The following is a 14297-nucleotide window of genomic DNA, read 5'->3' as shown; positions in this document are numbered from 1 at the left end:
GAAACTTCTCCCTCAGCAACTTTTATCCTTACTTCCATTAATAGAAAATTCACCTTTTCTCAAAAAGTGATCAAAAGGTCCATAATCAATTTTTATTGCACTAGTATTCCACAAGAATAAAGGGTGTTAGACGAGAAAAGGAACTTTAAGTGCCTGTCCAAAATCACAAGAAAGCAGAGCAAGGATACCAAAACAGAAAAGATTCCTTTGTTTTCCTCCATGTACACATCTGTGCTGCCCATCATATAAACAAGAGCTCCTCATACAACTGAGATATACCTCCATTATCTCCAATTCCTAGTCATTTATCTTCTTGTTTGAAACAAAAGAAACCTGTTTTCTTTCAATCCCCACCTTACCCAACAACAATCATCACCATCATAGACATTAATGACCATGGAAGTGTACACCAGGACAAAAAAAAATATTAGAGTTGGTTGTTACCAAAACACCCCTGAATATGCATTCTTGTTCGTCTTACACTCGCATATGTCACCATATCCAGGATTATAGCATATTTCTTCTTGTTATTTACAATCCTACACTCCAATATTCATTAGCACCTATAACAATCCGCAAAAGCAACAATCATGAAGGAAACCATCACAACAAATCCATTTCATGAACTCTCACCCTATCACCATTACGAACTTCAAACTGTTTGATAGGATTCCTAAAATACCTTTTAAATGCTTTGCAGACTTTGGTTCTATAATTTAATCCAAAATTCATTATAAACCCAATCCTCACATCAGCTTTCATTGCTATCCTCCAGAACATATTAGCCTCATTGACCTTTTGATCTTGCCTCTACAAAGAACATACTAAATTCAACCTAGGATTCGCAACTTCTACTCATGGGAACACTAACCCCATGGACATGGTGGTTGGTATGTTTTGAAATGGCTGTTTGAGTCTGATCTTGTGATAATGTTCTGCCCCAAAAATGGTAATTAGTCCCTACTCATCCTCTAATGACATCATCAAAAAATAACAAAATCAATTATCTATAAATCAAAGGAAACCAGTCAATCTGTTCTCCATAGCCTTGGCAGTGCCACCATGATTCATGAGAGCTTTTTCCCATGGGTATTTACTGAATTTGATTTGAACCATTCAGTTTATTTTAACTCCTAGGCTGTGACACCTAGATACCTGTACAAGGGTGCTCTATCGTGTTGGATACTTCAATTTATTTTTAGTGTAAGCTACCAAGTGTCCAACCGTGTTCTAGCCATTTCTTTTATGTCCTGGCAGACTGACAAAATGTATTTTCTATGCTCAAATCCAAACTATAAGTCATAACAATTCCAAGTTGTTAGGATAAAATAAATAGAAAGAAAGAGAAAGTAGTTGAAGGCGGATGAAACCTTCTATTGCTCTCAAGGGTAAATTTACTCGATTCTTTCATAGCTTTGCTACCCAACTCCAACAGTCCAACCATAAACTCGTGCACTAACCTTCCAACAGTCTCTCCTTATCACACACCGGTAATGCTTTAAAATAGTCTATTTACACCTAACAACCTAACATCCATCAAACAATCATATTTTATTTCTTAATCTACACGACTGATGACTCCTATCCTACCAATACCAAGATAAGGCAATCTATCATTGTATTTGTATGCCATAGCTAACAGTTCAGTCTCACCATTACCAATAAGTATAGAAGCAATTAAGCAGTTCAATCCCACCATTAAAACCCTAATCTGAAACTCCAAGACCACAAGCCCATGAATATATCTGATTATGAATTTGGTGCGCTTCCACTCTTTATAAGGCTCTTACTCCACTCTACGATTCGTACTAATCCATCGAAATAAAAGATATAGAGAAAAGAAGTGTATAAGTGAACCCAAAATTTACATTGTCTAATATATGAACTACATCAGGAAAAAAAACACCCAAATAGTGGGGCAAAACTTACAAATTTTATCAACCTCTGAACCAGGGTTCTACTATAACTTTACAAATCGGCGAAGGAACTCGCCTCAGACCCTGATAGCCCTTACTTTCCTGGAATCCTCCGGACAGAGCTCGAGCCCAATTCGACCCCACAACCAGGGTTCTACTACAACTTTACAAATCGGCGAAGGAACTCGCCTCAGACCCTGATAGCCCTCACTTTCCTGGAATCCTCCGGACAGAGCTCGAGCCCAATTCGACCCCAGAACGGCAAATTGGACAAGCAGGCATTTTTACTAGCCACCCATCGATGCAATTCACATGGAACACATGCTTACACCCCCGAAGAACCCGGCACCGCTCTCCGTCCCGGAACCCCTCCAAGCAAACGGCGCAATCACTGTTGAACCCATTCTCTGCGGCCGCCCCGTAATCGAAACAGGGAAGCTTCTGAAGATCCTCCCGCGATAACCCAACACAGAATTTCACATCATCTCCGCCTGAGCTACGGAAACGGGAGCGCCGCCGCCTCCGGCGGCGGAAGGCTCCACTGGAAACGCAGATGTGGATGAGGAAGATGATAGCGATGCCGACAAAGAGGAAGAATAGTGAGATCACGAACGCCATGACAATGGCCTGGAGGAAGAAGGAGAGTAGCCTAGGGTTTGGTTTCATTGACACATGCAGTGACCGGATTACAATAGGTGGCGGCGGTGGTGGCGAGATCAGAAGCCCACGTGCCCGGGGCGGTCGTGATGGTGGTGACGGAGGTGGACCGCCGCTTGAACTTTCATTAATGAAGAGCATGTTAGCGTCGCCTTCGTCCTCGATAGACATCTCTTATCTCTCTGATGAATAATGAATCTGAACTTACGAGATCACCAAATATATGTAGGAGGGAAGAACAGCCTGAACAGAGAGTGGTGGGTCTTTGGTAGACAAGAGTCTTTCGAGACTTTATCACTTGAGACATGAAAAGTCAGTTAAAGACCATATTTTTGTCGCTTTGTGTTTGTTTTCTAAATGATATTGTACTGTTGATACTATAAATAATTAAAGTTAGATAATTAGATTGAGAGATTACACTATTGATTCAATCAGAACCGTCTAATTTGTGCGGACGAGGAGAGTAATCCCATTACCTTCTTATTTACATTTTCTTGATGTGGAAACCCACAAAATGAAATTTTCTTATTGAAAACGATGGATAGGACAAGATTCTCTTTTGAGAAATCTGGAGTCAATTGGGTGGCGACGGAGGACGAATCTAGGGTGGGCGGCAGCAGCAATCAGCAAAACTGGTATGGTGGATTTTGAGCGGCACACAGAGAAGAGGAGGAGCAATGAATCTGAATACTGGATTAATCTGTTCTGTACTTCTGTTGGAACAAGATGAGGCTCGACTCAATCTCTGCTAGAGATTTGAAAAGAATGGATAAGAATGAAGTCCCTAATTCATATTTATCTAGTTCTAACCCCAACAATAAAAATCTAAAACTTTGGAGACACGTCCCGGGTTATGGTGAAATGGGATCTTGATGATCTTGAACAATCATGTAGATTGGTCTACAGATCAGATGGTTAATGGTGGTCCAGTTAATATTTTGATTTTTTTTGAAAGATAATAGTTAATATTTTGCTTAGGGAGTTCTCATGGAGAATGATTCAGCGGTGGTAGGTAGATTCTAAACTTCTAATGTTTGTGCTTAAGGAGTTGGGAATAGTGAATTCAGGTGGCGTAGGAAGTCTTGTTTGGGTCCATGTATTGGGATTCCCGTCTATGCTTAAAACATGCAAACGTTTTGGGCCATAGGGAATGCCTATGGAAGCCTGGTAGGGCTGTCCACAAACTATTGTAAAACCGGTCAAACTGACCAAACCAAACCGATTTGATCCGATATGATCAGTTTCTAAAATGATCGGATCGGTCTCGGTTTAAAACATGATAAAAACCGATTATACGGTTTGGATGCGGTTATCCTTTTTGTAATCTGACGTGAAACCAACCCAGACCGCTAGACATATATATGTTTATAAGTTATGCCCTTCGTTTAATTTTGTCTGTTTTTTTTTTTTTTTTTTCTTTTCGTTTCACAACTGTTGTTGTCCTAGTTTGTCTTTTCAGCCATGTCTCTCCATTTAATTTGATAAAGAGTAAAAAAAGTTAAGAAATGAGGAGACAACATAATTAACGATCCCTGACATTACAACAGCTGGCGGAATGCAATTGGAGGAGCATAGGTAGATGGTCTGACTGACATTTTATGTTATAAAAGCATTATTTCGATTTGGCTTAATTCAAACCGATTAAACCGATGTAAAACAAAATTTAAAATGTGGTCAGCTTTCACTGTTTGTTGGTCGGTTTCCGTTGGTCTTAAGCCCACCCCAATTATTTCGGTTTGGTTGACAAAATTAAATGCAACCGAATCAAACCAACCCGTAAACATCCCTAAGTCTGGAATGTTCAGAAAAAAACTAAGCCATGTATGAGCAAGTTGAAGAACTTGATAATGGTATAGGCTTTGTTTGAAGTCAAGGAAAACCACTTGGTTTCGTGGAATCAAGCTTTAAACTATATTAGGGAACGGCATGACTTAAGATTAATGGTTGAGGGTGTACTTGTTATGATGGTTTGATGAGATGCCATCGGTAGTGCTTGGTTGAAGTTAGGAAAGTTATAGTCATCTAGGAAAAGGGGGAAGTCGAAAGGTCAAGAGGCTTGAAATTTATAAGTTGAATATGAGAGTATTTTGGGAAATGAAAATAATTATTTTATGTGAATGGGGTGGGGTTTTCAAAGATCACATGGAAGGGGAGGGTTAATGTTCATGTAAGTGAAGGGACTGGAATAGTTGACATCTTGCATAAAACAAGGGAAGAAAGTTCATTAGAACTAAGAATAATAGGAATGGATCTGTTTCATTTAATTCTTTAATTGGCACCCCTCCAAATGGTAGGAACAAGATCAAAACCACATAACCATAGGTTCTCCATGGTATGACTGACATCCCAATGATAGTTTTGTAAACAGTACGGTACACCCAAAGTGCGTCAAAAAGGCGCAAAAACCAATCTTTGCGTTCAGGTTGACTGACTTTTCCAAATTTTGCTTGACCTTCCTATTAGCTAACTCAATTTGCCCATTGGTCTATGGATGTTAAGCAGTTGACATCTTGTGAATAACACCATACCTACACATCAAAGCTTCAAAAGAACGATTACAAAAATGTGCCCCTTGACCACTAATAACCACATGTGGCGTACCATACTACTTACAAAACTATCATTGGGATGTCACCATACCGACTCATTTATGGGAAAGCATATCATTTACTTGCAGAGCTTGAGAATAAAGCTTATTGGGTTGTTAAAACACTTAACTTTGATTTAAATATTATAGGTATTCAAAGGAAGTTACAATTGTTACAGATAAAAGAGTTGAGGAATGATTTGTTCAACTGTTCTCAACTTTGATTCCTATTCATTACTCAATTACATATTTCACATCCCAAACAATCAAAAAAATATAACTTTGAAGACCAATGATAAGAACAAAAGTATTTATTCTAAGAAAATTAATTTCAATGAAGAATAGAGTGGTCTATTCTTACAAGCTATCCAAGAGCGACAATATATCAAACTGATAGTATTGCAGTAAATGATCAATCCATAAAATAAATTTACCCAATCAATTATCTTCTAACAAATTGCACACAAAAAGAGCATGACTAATCTCATATGGAAATTGAAAAATATAACTTCAAGGTATATCGAATCTAAAGATAATTAAGAATCTCTCAAGAACAAAATTAAACATTAAAATCTCTCAAGGAATCAAAGCAAAATAACAAGTAAAACTCATCAATTAAGATCTTCCCTAGCCCTGTTGAAGCTTTAGCCATGCTTGTACATCATTCTCTCATGTTCTCTCTATGAAAGAATGAGAAAATAATGCCAAAATAACCTCCGAAAGTCATGCCCTTTTAGGTCAGATTTTTCCCCTTTTATTTTGTCGTTAGGCTCCTCAAACTACTTAACCCAGATCCGTGTCTTATTCCCCATTTTTTGCCTTGATGGAAACTGATTTAGAAAAAGTTATCAACAAATGAATTGTAGCCCTATCTCTTATCTATCAATATCTTCAAGAATGATTGAATTCGGACATCTGTAGAAAAAATTATGCCCGAAATACCAGATCCTGTTTAGTGTAAAATAGGAAACAAATCAGCACTCATGCTTGGGCCATGGAACTTGGGCTTGGGTTTCTTGGACATATGTTTGGGCTTTCCTTCATTCAATTATTAATCCTTCCAGCATAAAAATTGCACAAATAATAAAACTAACATTTATAAGATTACTATGGTAGAATACTACTTTTAAGCTCTTTATTTTACAAATGTCAATTGTTGAGCACACTTTAGGTATACATTTTCATGCTTTCATCAATGGCCTATGGATCTTATATGTACCCTACCATTCTCTATGTAATTAAAAAAAGTATGTCTTGGTATAAATTACTACAATATACATTTTTAATGTGTAAATACCTTTTTTATATTCATTTATACTTTAAATTTAGTCTTATTAACTCACATATCCATGTCTATCCATATTTTTGAAGCCAAAGGTGGATTAATTAATTCAACAAAAGGGTATCATCCAATACAATTGACCTGAAAAACTCAGGAGGAGATGATTAGGTCAAACAACGATTGTATTTGAAAGCAAAGTTAGCTAGATTGTGAGCTAATTTGTTACAAGATCTAGAAATATGGAGAAAACTGATCTATAAGAAATTTTGGATGAGATATCTGCATTCTAGAATATAAGAGCGAAGCCTCAAAGGTGGCTTAGAGTTGGAGGTGAGAATGACTATCAAGTTTTTCATATCACTTTCAACTTGCATTGATTCTATGCCCAAAGAGATGGCACATCGAATTCCTTCAAGAATTGCAAGAGCCTCCTATTCTAGAGAGGAGTAGTATAAGAAACGATCCCTCCCAAGGATGAAAGAGCCATAGTGATCTTTAATGACTATACCAATGGCAGCCTGGGTCACACTCTATCAATGTTAATTTTGAGAATGCCAATTGGGGGACTAAGCCATCGAGGAGTAATAGAAATACAATTCTCCGTCAGGACAAGAAAAACATTCCCTTCACGAAGCTTAATAGCATCCTTAATATGATCTTATATTGAAAGTAAAATGTGGTTGTAGTTGAGTGGGCACTTCTTAAATACAAACTTATTTCAAGATTTCCAGATGTACCACATGGCAATGATCCCAGTTGCAAAAATTGGAAAATAAGAAGTGTCCTCGTGAACTTCGTTGAGGTGAACCACTCTTCAAACAATTGGGAGATATTGTAAAACTGATTGAGATGAGTCCAAATACCCAATAAAGCAAACCATAAAGGCCAGATAGTTGGACAATGAAAGAAAATGTGGATAATCATCACTTCCTCTTTCAAAAAGAGAGGGCAAAGGGGATCAAAGGAAGTTGATCTACAGACAAGCTTAACATTGAGAAAAAGAGCATCTTTACTGCAATGCCAAATAAACATTTTAATTCGGAGGATTAAAATATCCATATTCTAGAAATGTTTCCAGCTAAGGCCACTACAAGGTCAAGGTGCATTTAAAGATTCTAATGCATTTGAGCTTAAGAGCTTGCATCTAGAATTGCAAGTGAATCTACCATGGGGTGAGGATCTACACTAATTTATCTTCAATAGAAGAGTCACAATCAGAGATCCAAATTTGTTGAATTTTCTGAATGAGCTCATCATTAAAAAAGGTTGTAAGAAGGGGATATTCCAACAATTGCAATTTTGCTACACGACAAACTCCTGTTTGGAGGCTTCTCAATCAGCTTAGAAGAGAACAAAGGGTTTTTGGAAATGTCCACTTCCCAATCATTAGAAATCAATCATTTATAATATTTGATTAAGTTGGCACGAGAAGAAAGAAGACTTGACTAGAGAGGAGAATTAGAGGGCTTATGCTTTTAATCCTAGAAACTACAAGAACTTAGATATTTACCTTCAAGGAATGTTACCCATAAAGAGTTTTTCTGTCAAGAAAAGCCAAGCAAGTTTCATGATTAAGGCTTTATTATTCATTAAAAGATTACGGAGACCAAGACCCCTCTTCTCGAGAGGTGAAAGAAAAGAGTTTCAGGCTTTAAGATAGATCGACTTCTTTGCATACTTGCCCCACCAGAAATCTCTACATAGATTGTTAAGCTCTTTGCAGACCGATGAAAGAATATGAAATGTAGCCAAATGGTAAAAAGGCACTGAAGCAAGAATGGATTTGATCTAAGTAGTCTTACTAGCATGAGAAAGAACATTGGATTTCCAACCCTTTAGTTTGGATTTCACTTTGTCAATAATAAAATTCCAAGAGGCTTTTATTTTGGAGGTGTTGAGGAGAGGGCTTCCAATATAAAAATCTTCTCTTTTCATTTCAAAAAATGCCCAAGATATTCATAATGTTAAATTTTGCTGCATTGGGATTATTTTTTACTAAAAAAAAATAGAAGATTTTCCAAAATTTACTTTCTAGTCAGACCACCAACAAAAGAGCTCAAGAATAGATTTGAATTGTTGGGCTTCATTAGGAGTAGCTTCTCAAAAAATCAGCAAATCATTCACAATAGGTAAGGTGATAAAGCCTTTGAGAGTACCAATGTGTATGACTTCAGAAAGCATCATTGATAGCAAGCAATTCAAGGTAAATAATGAAAAGTTAAGGTGATAAGGGACAACATTACCGAAGTCCTTTGTTGGGCTTGAAAGATTTGCTAGGGTCTCTATTAAGCGAAATTTTCAAAGAGGATGAAGCTAGACAATGGTGAATAAGATTGTAGAAAATTCCAAAGAAGCCTAAGCACTTCATGCAGTGAATTAGGAAAGACCATTCAACTCGATCAAAAGCCTTTGTGAGATCAATCTTTAACAAGAAATTATTTGAACCACTAGAATGCTTGTTCATCAGAAGCTCTTTCAATTTAATATTTGCAAGTCCGATCGGCCTGAAATCGTTGGGTAGCATCACAACATCTTTCTTATGGATCAAAACTAAGAGAGCATCATTAATTTCATAGATGAGTGAAGGGTTTTCAAGTAGAGAGTGAATAAAATTGCAAAGACCGTTACCCACGATACTCCGACCATTTTGAAAGAAGAGACTGTGAAGGCCATTCGAACCTAGTGCTTTAAGAGTGTCCATCAATAGAGGGAGGCTTGCAAAGAAGTAGATTTTCAAATAAGGAGATACAACTATCTAGCAGATGATGGGCCATGGAGTCAAAAAAGTGGGGCTAAGGATGTGAACAGAGACTAAAATAGTCACAAATAATCTCCACAATTAGAAATGGGTCAGAAGTCTAGGAGTCGTTCTCACATTTTTGCTGGAGGGGTTAGGATCCATCATATGGATGGTTGAAGCATTTTGGCTAGGTGAAATTTCAAAAATTTCCTAATCCTTTTGGGAGTCAAATTCCATATGTTTTGAAAAATTGCACTTTTTGAATCGGTCTTGCACTAAACCAAACCAGATTTGAAACCAAACAAAGGGAGATTAATACCTGATATGGATACCATAAACACATATCCCAATGTAGAATTTCACACCCAAATCAGTCCTAAACCAGCATCCATTGAAGATTGCACAGTGTATAGGTGAAGTTGATTCAACAACAGAAATTTTAGCAAAACTGTAACCCAACTGCTTGGATCGAACTGGGGAAGGTGATATTGAGATTCTTCTAAATTTTTCTTGCAAAAATTATAAGAAAACTGATCTCTATCACTTCTTGAAAGCCTAGGTTGTGATAGGGTTTCTTGGAAGACAAAAGAGAACAAGAGAGAACAAGAGAGAATAAGAGAGAGTGGTCTTCTAGTCTGGTTCGCCTTCTTCTTCTTTTATCTATGGAGCACTCTCCTAATCAAATTAGGAGATTATCCAAATCTAATTTGGATCTATAATCTATTAAGAGATAAATCTTATTCTCTTAAAAGGATGGGTGCTCCATACCCATTTCCAAACCCATATTTGATAAGTTGTCATGTGACAACTTACTTAATCTTATTAATTATTCAAAGGCTCATGACCCAAGATGTTGCATGGCCAATTTAGGCCTGATTTGTATGGCGTGAGACTCTACAATGACCTCATATAAGTCCACATGGGTTTGGCCCAACCTTTATGAAAAGGCTTAACCGAATGTACTACAAGCGCAGTGAACCCTTGAGTACATTACTATGGGCTCAATATGGACCAACATTTACACCTAAATGATTATTGAATTCAACCATCCTATAAAGAACCAAGGATAATGGACTTAAGTAAGATAAAGCCCATTAGGTAATTAGTCCTATACCGGTCTATTATAATTAACCTCTCAGCCCATAATGATCAAACACTTCCCGATAGGAAAGAAATTTTCCCTTAGCTACAAGGTACAATGCCACACTCTCTGTTCAGATGGATTCTGGGAATTAAAACCTTTTGCAAATATTTTTCATATATATATATATATATATATATATATATATTGCAAAACCAAATCTCAAACACAGTTGAAATCCACTACTAACAATTTAGGTTTCTATTAAAGAGAATATAAGCATTATCATTCGCTTTGTCCAATAAAGGGGCCGACCCTATCACTATGATCACCCACTCAAATGAATTTTATATTGTCCCAACATACCCAGGTTTTGACCTTTGATGGATTCCATTAATTGGCATATCAAAGATATCCCAATCCAACACCTAGTACAGTATCATAATTAAGTCTAAGGATTATGTGTAACTTTCTAGTTTTTCCCATCAATCTCCAAGGTTCAAAGCATAACTAGAAAATGGTTCGGGTTTAGTGTTTCATCAAAACACACACTACATGTACTTCGGGTCTAACCCTATCAGCTGAGACAAGCTACCCTAATTTCTTTGGTAGCACATCAGTGTTATCATTTGCAGGATAAACTCCCAAAGTCTATCCAACGACTGAGAACATTCTAAATTAATACATGTTTCATAAGTGTCTAGTTTAAAGCGTAATTACATAGAAAAATACCAATATCAACATGAAACAATAGGGTGCTTTTATTCATTTGCAATAAATGTATCTATACAACAATCTGATTGGAGCTAGGGGCATACATTGTCCAACAATTTCAACTAGTAAATGTTGTTTTTCATTTTTCTGTTGGCAGCAAAAATAAGGAAAAATCGGGTATTCGTATCCCCATTTTTTAACAAATTACACTTTGAGCATTTTTCCCAATACAACTCTTCAATATGATACAATTTTTCTAGTTCAACTCTCAAAGCAATTTCGTTAGAGGCCAACGAATAAGATGGAAGTCCATTTTGAATATCTTCAATTTGCTTCTTTAGTTATAGGATTCTTAAGGGAAATTGGAGGGTTAATTAAAACCACTTCTGAAGGTACAACTTGGAGTTTAAGCACTTTTGTTGGAAAGAGCCAGATTGAGATTCCCAAGTAGAGGAGAGAGTATCAAAGTATCCTTCACAATTTGTCCAAATGGCTTCAAATCTCTTAATGGGCTTCACTCTACGATGAAAGCCCACCAAATTGCATAAGATGGGATTGTGGTACTAGTCACTGCCAATTGCAGGGAGGTGTTTAACCATTGTCTTTGGGAACCAATCAAATCAAGAGGAAGAAATTGGTAATCTGTCCAAACGCTCATGAATGAGTAGATGGGCTGATCTTCGATTTGTCCATGTATAAGCAGGGCCATGAAAGCCTAGATCAAGAAGTTGACAATCATTAATGAAAGATTTAAATTCTCTAATAGATCTTGTTACAGCTTGGCCGCTAGATTTTTCATGAATATTAGTAATAGCATTTAGGTCACCAATGAGAGCCCGAGGATGGCTGGAAGAAGCATGGTAATCTCTTATCAACTGCCACAATTTACCTCTCTCATCTCTGTTTGGAAAGCCATAGGCACAAAGGAGATCCCAAGATCCACGTACCTCTCTCATCAGTGATGTTAACAATAAAAAGGTTCTGTGAAGAATTAGTCACTCGACCTTTGATATGATCAACCCAAAATAAACAAAGCCTCCCTGAAAGACCAGAGGCTACAACATAATGATAGTTGTTCCAGTTCAACAGTGTCATCACTCTACTAACACCACCAACATCAACTTTTGTCTCAGAAATAAAGATTAATATCAGGAGATGTACAAGTAATGAGCTTAGCAAGGTGATGAATTGCACAGGGGCTCCCCATTCTCTTGCAGTTCTAGGCAAGGATTTTCATGACTCTGTGGGGGTGTGATTGGGTGCGCCTCCTCCACCCGTTGGGAATGAGAGATAATTGGACTGTTCACCATTGAATCAAGTCCACGAGCCACATGCTTGAGTTTTGAGTGTGTACTATTGGAAAATGGGGTCACTAAGACTTGGAGGAGAAGCTCTGAGGTGCGTACGAAGAAACAGTCTTTAGAACATTATTTGCCCCCACTCAATTTCACTGAGTTTTCGGTTGGGTTACAGATAAATCCGTTTTTAGGATACAACTAAGGCTTGGGCGAGAATCTGCAACTAGCAAAGTTGAGGAGTTTCCGAAGAAACTTTCTTTGAGATAGTAGCAGACCGAGCTGAGAGAGAGAGGGAGACAAAGTGGTTTTTCGAAGAAACCTTCTTTTTTCATTGTTTTTTAATTTTAATTATTTTGACAAAGATAAAATAATGGATAATTTCTGTCTAACGGAACAAAAAAGTTTGAATGAAAGGCACATTAACTGGGACATGTGTCAATTCCACCTTCCAATTGAAGAGGTTGGCTGACATGGACCCCACGGTCATCCATCGAATGATTTTGAAACTCCAGTGAGATTTCCAGTGAACTGGAGGGATCTGATTCTTCACCATGAGTTGCACCGACGCCCCTTAAGGGAACTTTTTTACTATCAGTAGACACTCGCAGAGCTGGAGCGACACAAATATCCTTTGTTATTCTATCAATTGCAATGGCTAAGAGTTTTTCCCTTATCATCGGGTTGGTGTAGTCTTCAATTGCTTTACAAAGTCGATTCTTTGTACGACAGGTTCCAGCTTCATGTGTTATAGTTAATGTGCTAGAAAATTAAATATTTTATATTTATTTTTTCTTGCAATAAGTAAAAAGTAACTTTAGTTGAGTCTCTTTCTACTTTTTGTAAATCTGGGTTAGTTGAAAAAGCATACTTAAAAAGTTTCTATTTGGCTTGCTCAATAAGCTATTCTTGTATCTCTCTAACCAAGAGAGAAACCAGAATATGTATGAAGTGATTTTCATCCCTTCTCTTGCTCTGTATTTTACTTCAACCTGTAAATTCTCTATTTGTTCTCTGTTTCTTTACTTTGCATGCACCCAACAAAGTGGTATCAGAGCAGAACCAATCACATTGCTCTCAAACATCACTTCATTCAAGATGCCATTGAAGATGGATAAATTGAATTAGTATATTGCAGGACCCAAGAGCAATTAGCTGATATTTTCACCAAGCCATTGGCAAGAGAAAAGTTTGAAGAATTAAGAGAAGCATTAAGAGTCCAACAAAACATTAAGGGGGAGAATATTACAATTAATGTGCTAGAAAATTAAATATTTTATATTTATTTTGTCTTTTCTTGTAGTATGTAAAAAGTAACTTTAGTTGGGTCTCTTTCTACTTTTTGTAAATCTGGGTTAGTTGAAAATGTGTACTTGAAGAATCTTCTATTTGGCTTGCTTAAGAAAATATTCTTGTATCACTCGGACCAAGAGAGAAACCAGATAGGTATGAGGTATTTTCAGCCCTTCTCTTACTTTGTTCTTGCTCTGTATTTTACTTCAACCTGCTGCATACAAGTTCTCTGTTTCTCCACTTTGCATGCACCCATAGTAAGCTGAAACTACAGCCAAATCCCAACATCATGTCCAATCCTTGCAGAGAGGATGCAATATCTAAGCAAACGTTCATAACGCACACGAGCATACATACTCCATTTGGCTACGTCTTTTGGGTCAGGTTCATAGGGTTTTCCAATCTCAGAGGTTATCTTTTTTACTGCAGTAGCATTAAGATATACAAGAGGAATACGGGAAAGACGAACCCAGAAGTCGGCTTTATTCATATTCTTCAGGGCTTAGGCTTGGTTCGGCTTTATGCAAGAGGATCAGATCACCATCGAATAGCCAGGGTCCACGTTCTAGAACTTGATCTCGTTCAAAGCCGCTGGGGAAATCTATACTAAATAGCTCTTTTGCGAAGTCCAGGATCTTTTACAAGTCTCCATGACTTCGTAATCATCTCTTGAAGACCTGCAACTTTTAGAGGACGGTCTGAAAGGATTTTCAAGAATAGAGTTTTCTGCCA

General features: G+C 37.3%; 1 protein-coding gene across 1 annotated transcript; it reads right to left on the bottom strand.

The window, feature by feature from the left end:
- Window positions 1-1831: 1831 nt before the first annotated feature.
- Window positions 1832-2846, bottom strand: LOC148843635 (RING-H2 finger protein ATL56-like). Its single transcript, XM_088956865.1, has one exon. It carries the CDS (start codon window positions 2742-2744, stop codon window positions 2124-2126), a length of 621 nt encoding a protein of 206 aa, XP_088812991.1. The 5' UTR covers window positions 2745-2846; the 3' UTR covers window positions 1832-2123.
- Between the last annotated feature and the right edge of the window lie 11451 nt (window positions 2847-14297).

The sequence above is a fragment of the Nelumbo lutea genome, chromosome 8, assembly GCF_056320005.1.
Source record: "Nelumbo lutea isolate HS-2025 chromosome 8, American lotus-T2T, whole genome shotgun sequence".
Taxonomy (NCBI): Eukaryota; Viridiplantae; Streptophyta; class Magnoliopsida; order Proteales; family Nelumbonaceae; genus Nelumbo; species Nelumbo lutea.
The sequence above is the reverse complement of the archived record's forward strand: the minus strand, read 5'-3'. Positions and strand labels throughout refer to the sequence as shown.

Excerpts from the sequence above, each read along its gene's own strand:
- LOC148843635 (XM_088956865.1), bottom strand. The coding sequence starts at position 2,744 with ATGTCTATCGAGGACGAAGGCGACGCTAACATGCTCTTCATTAATGAA.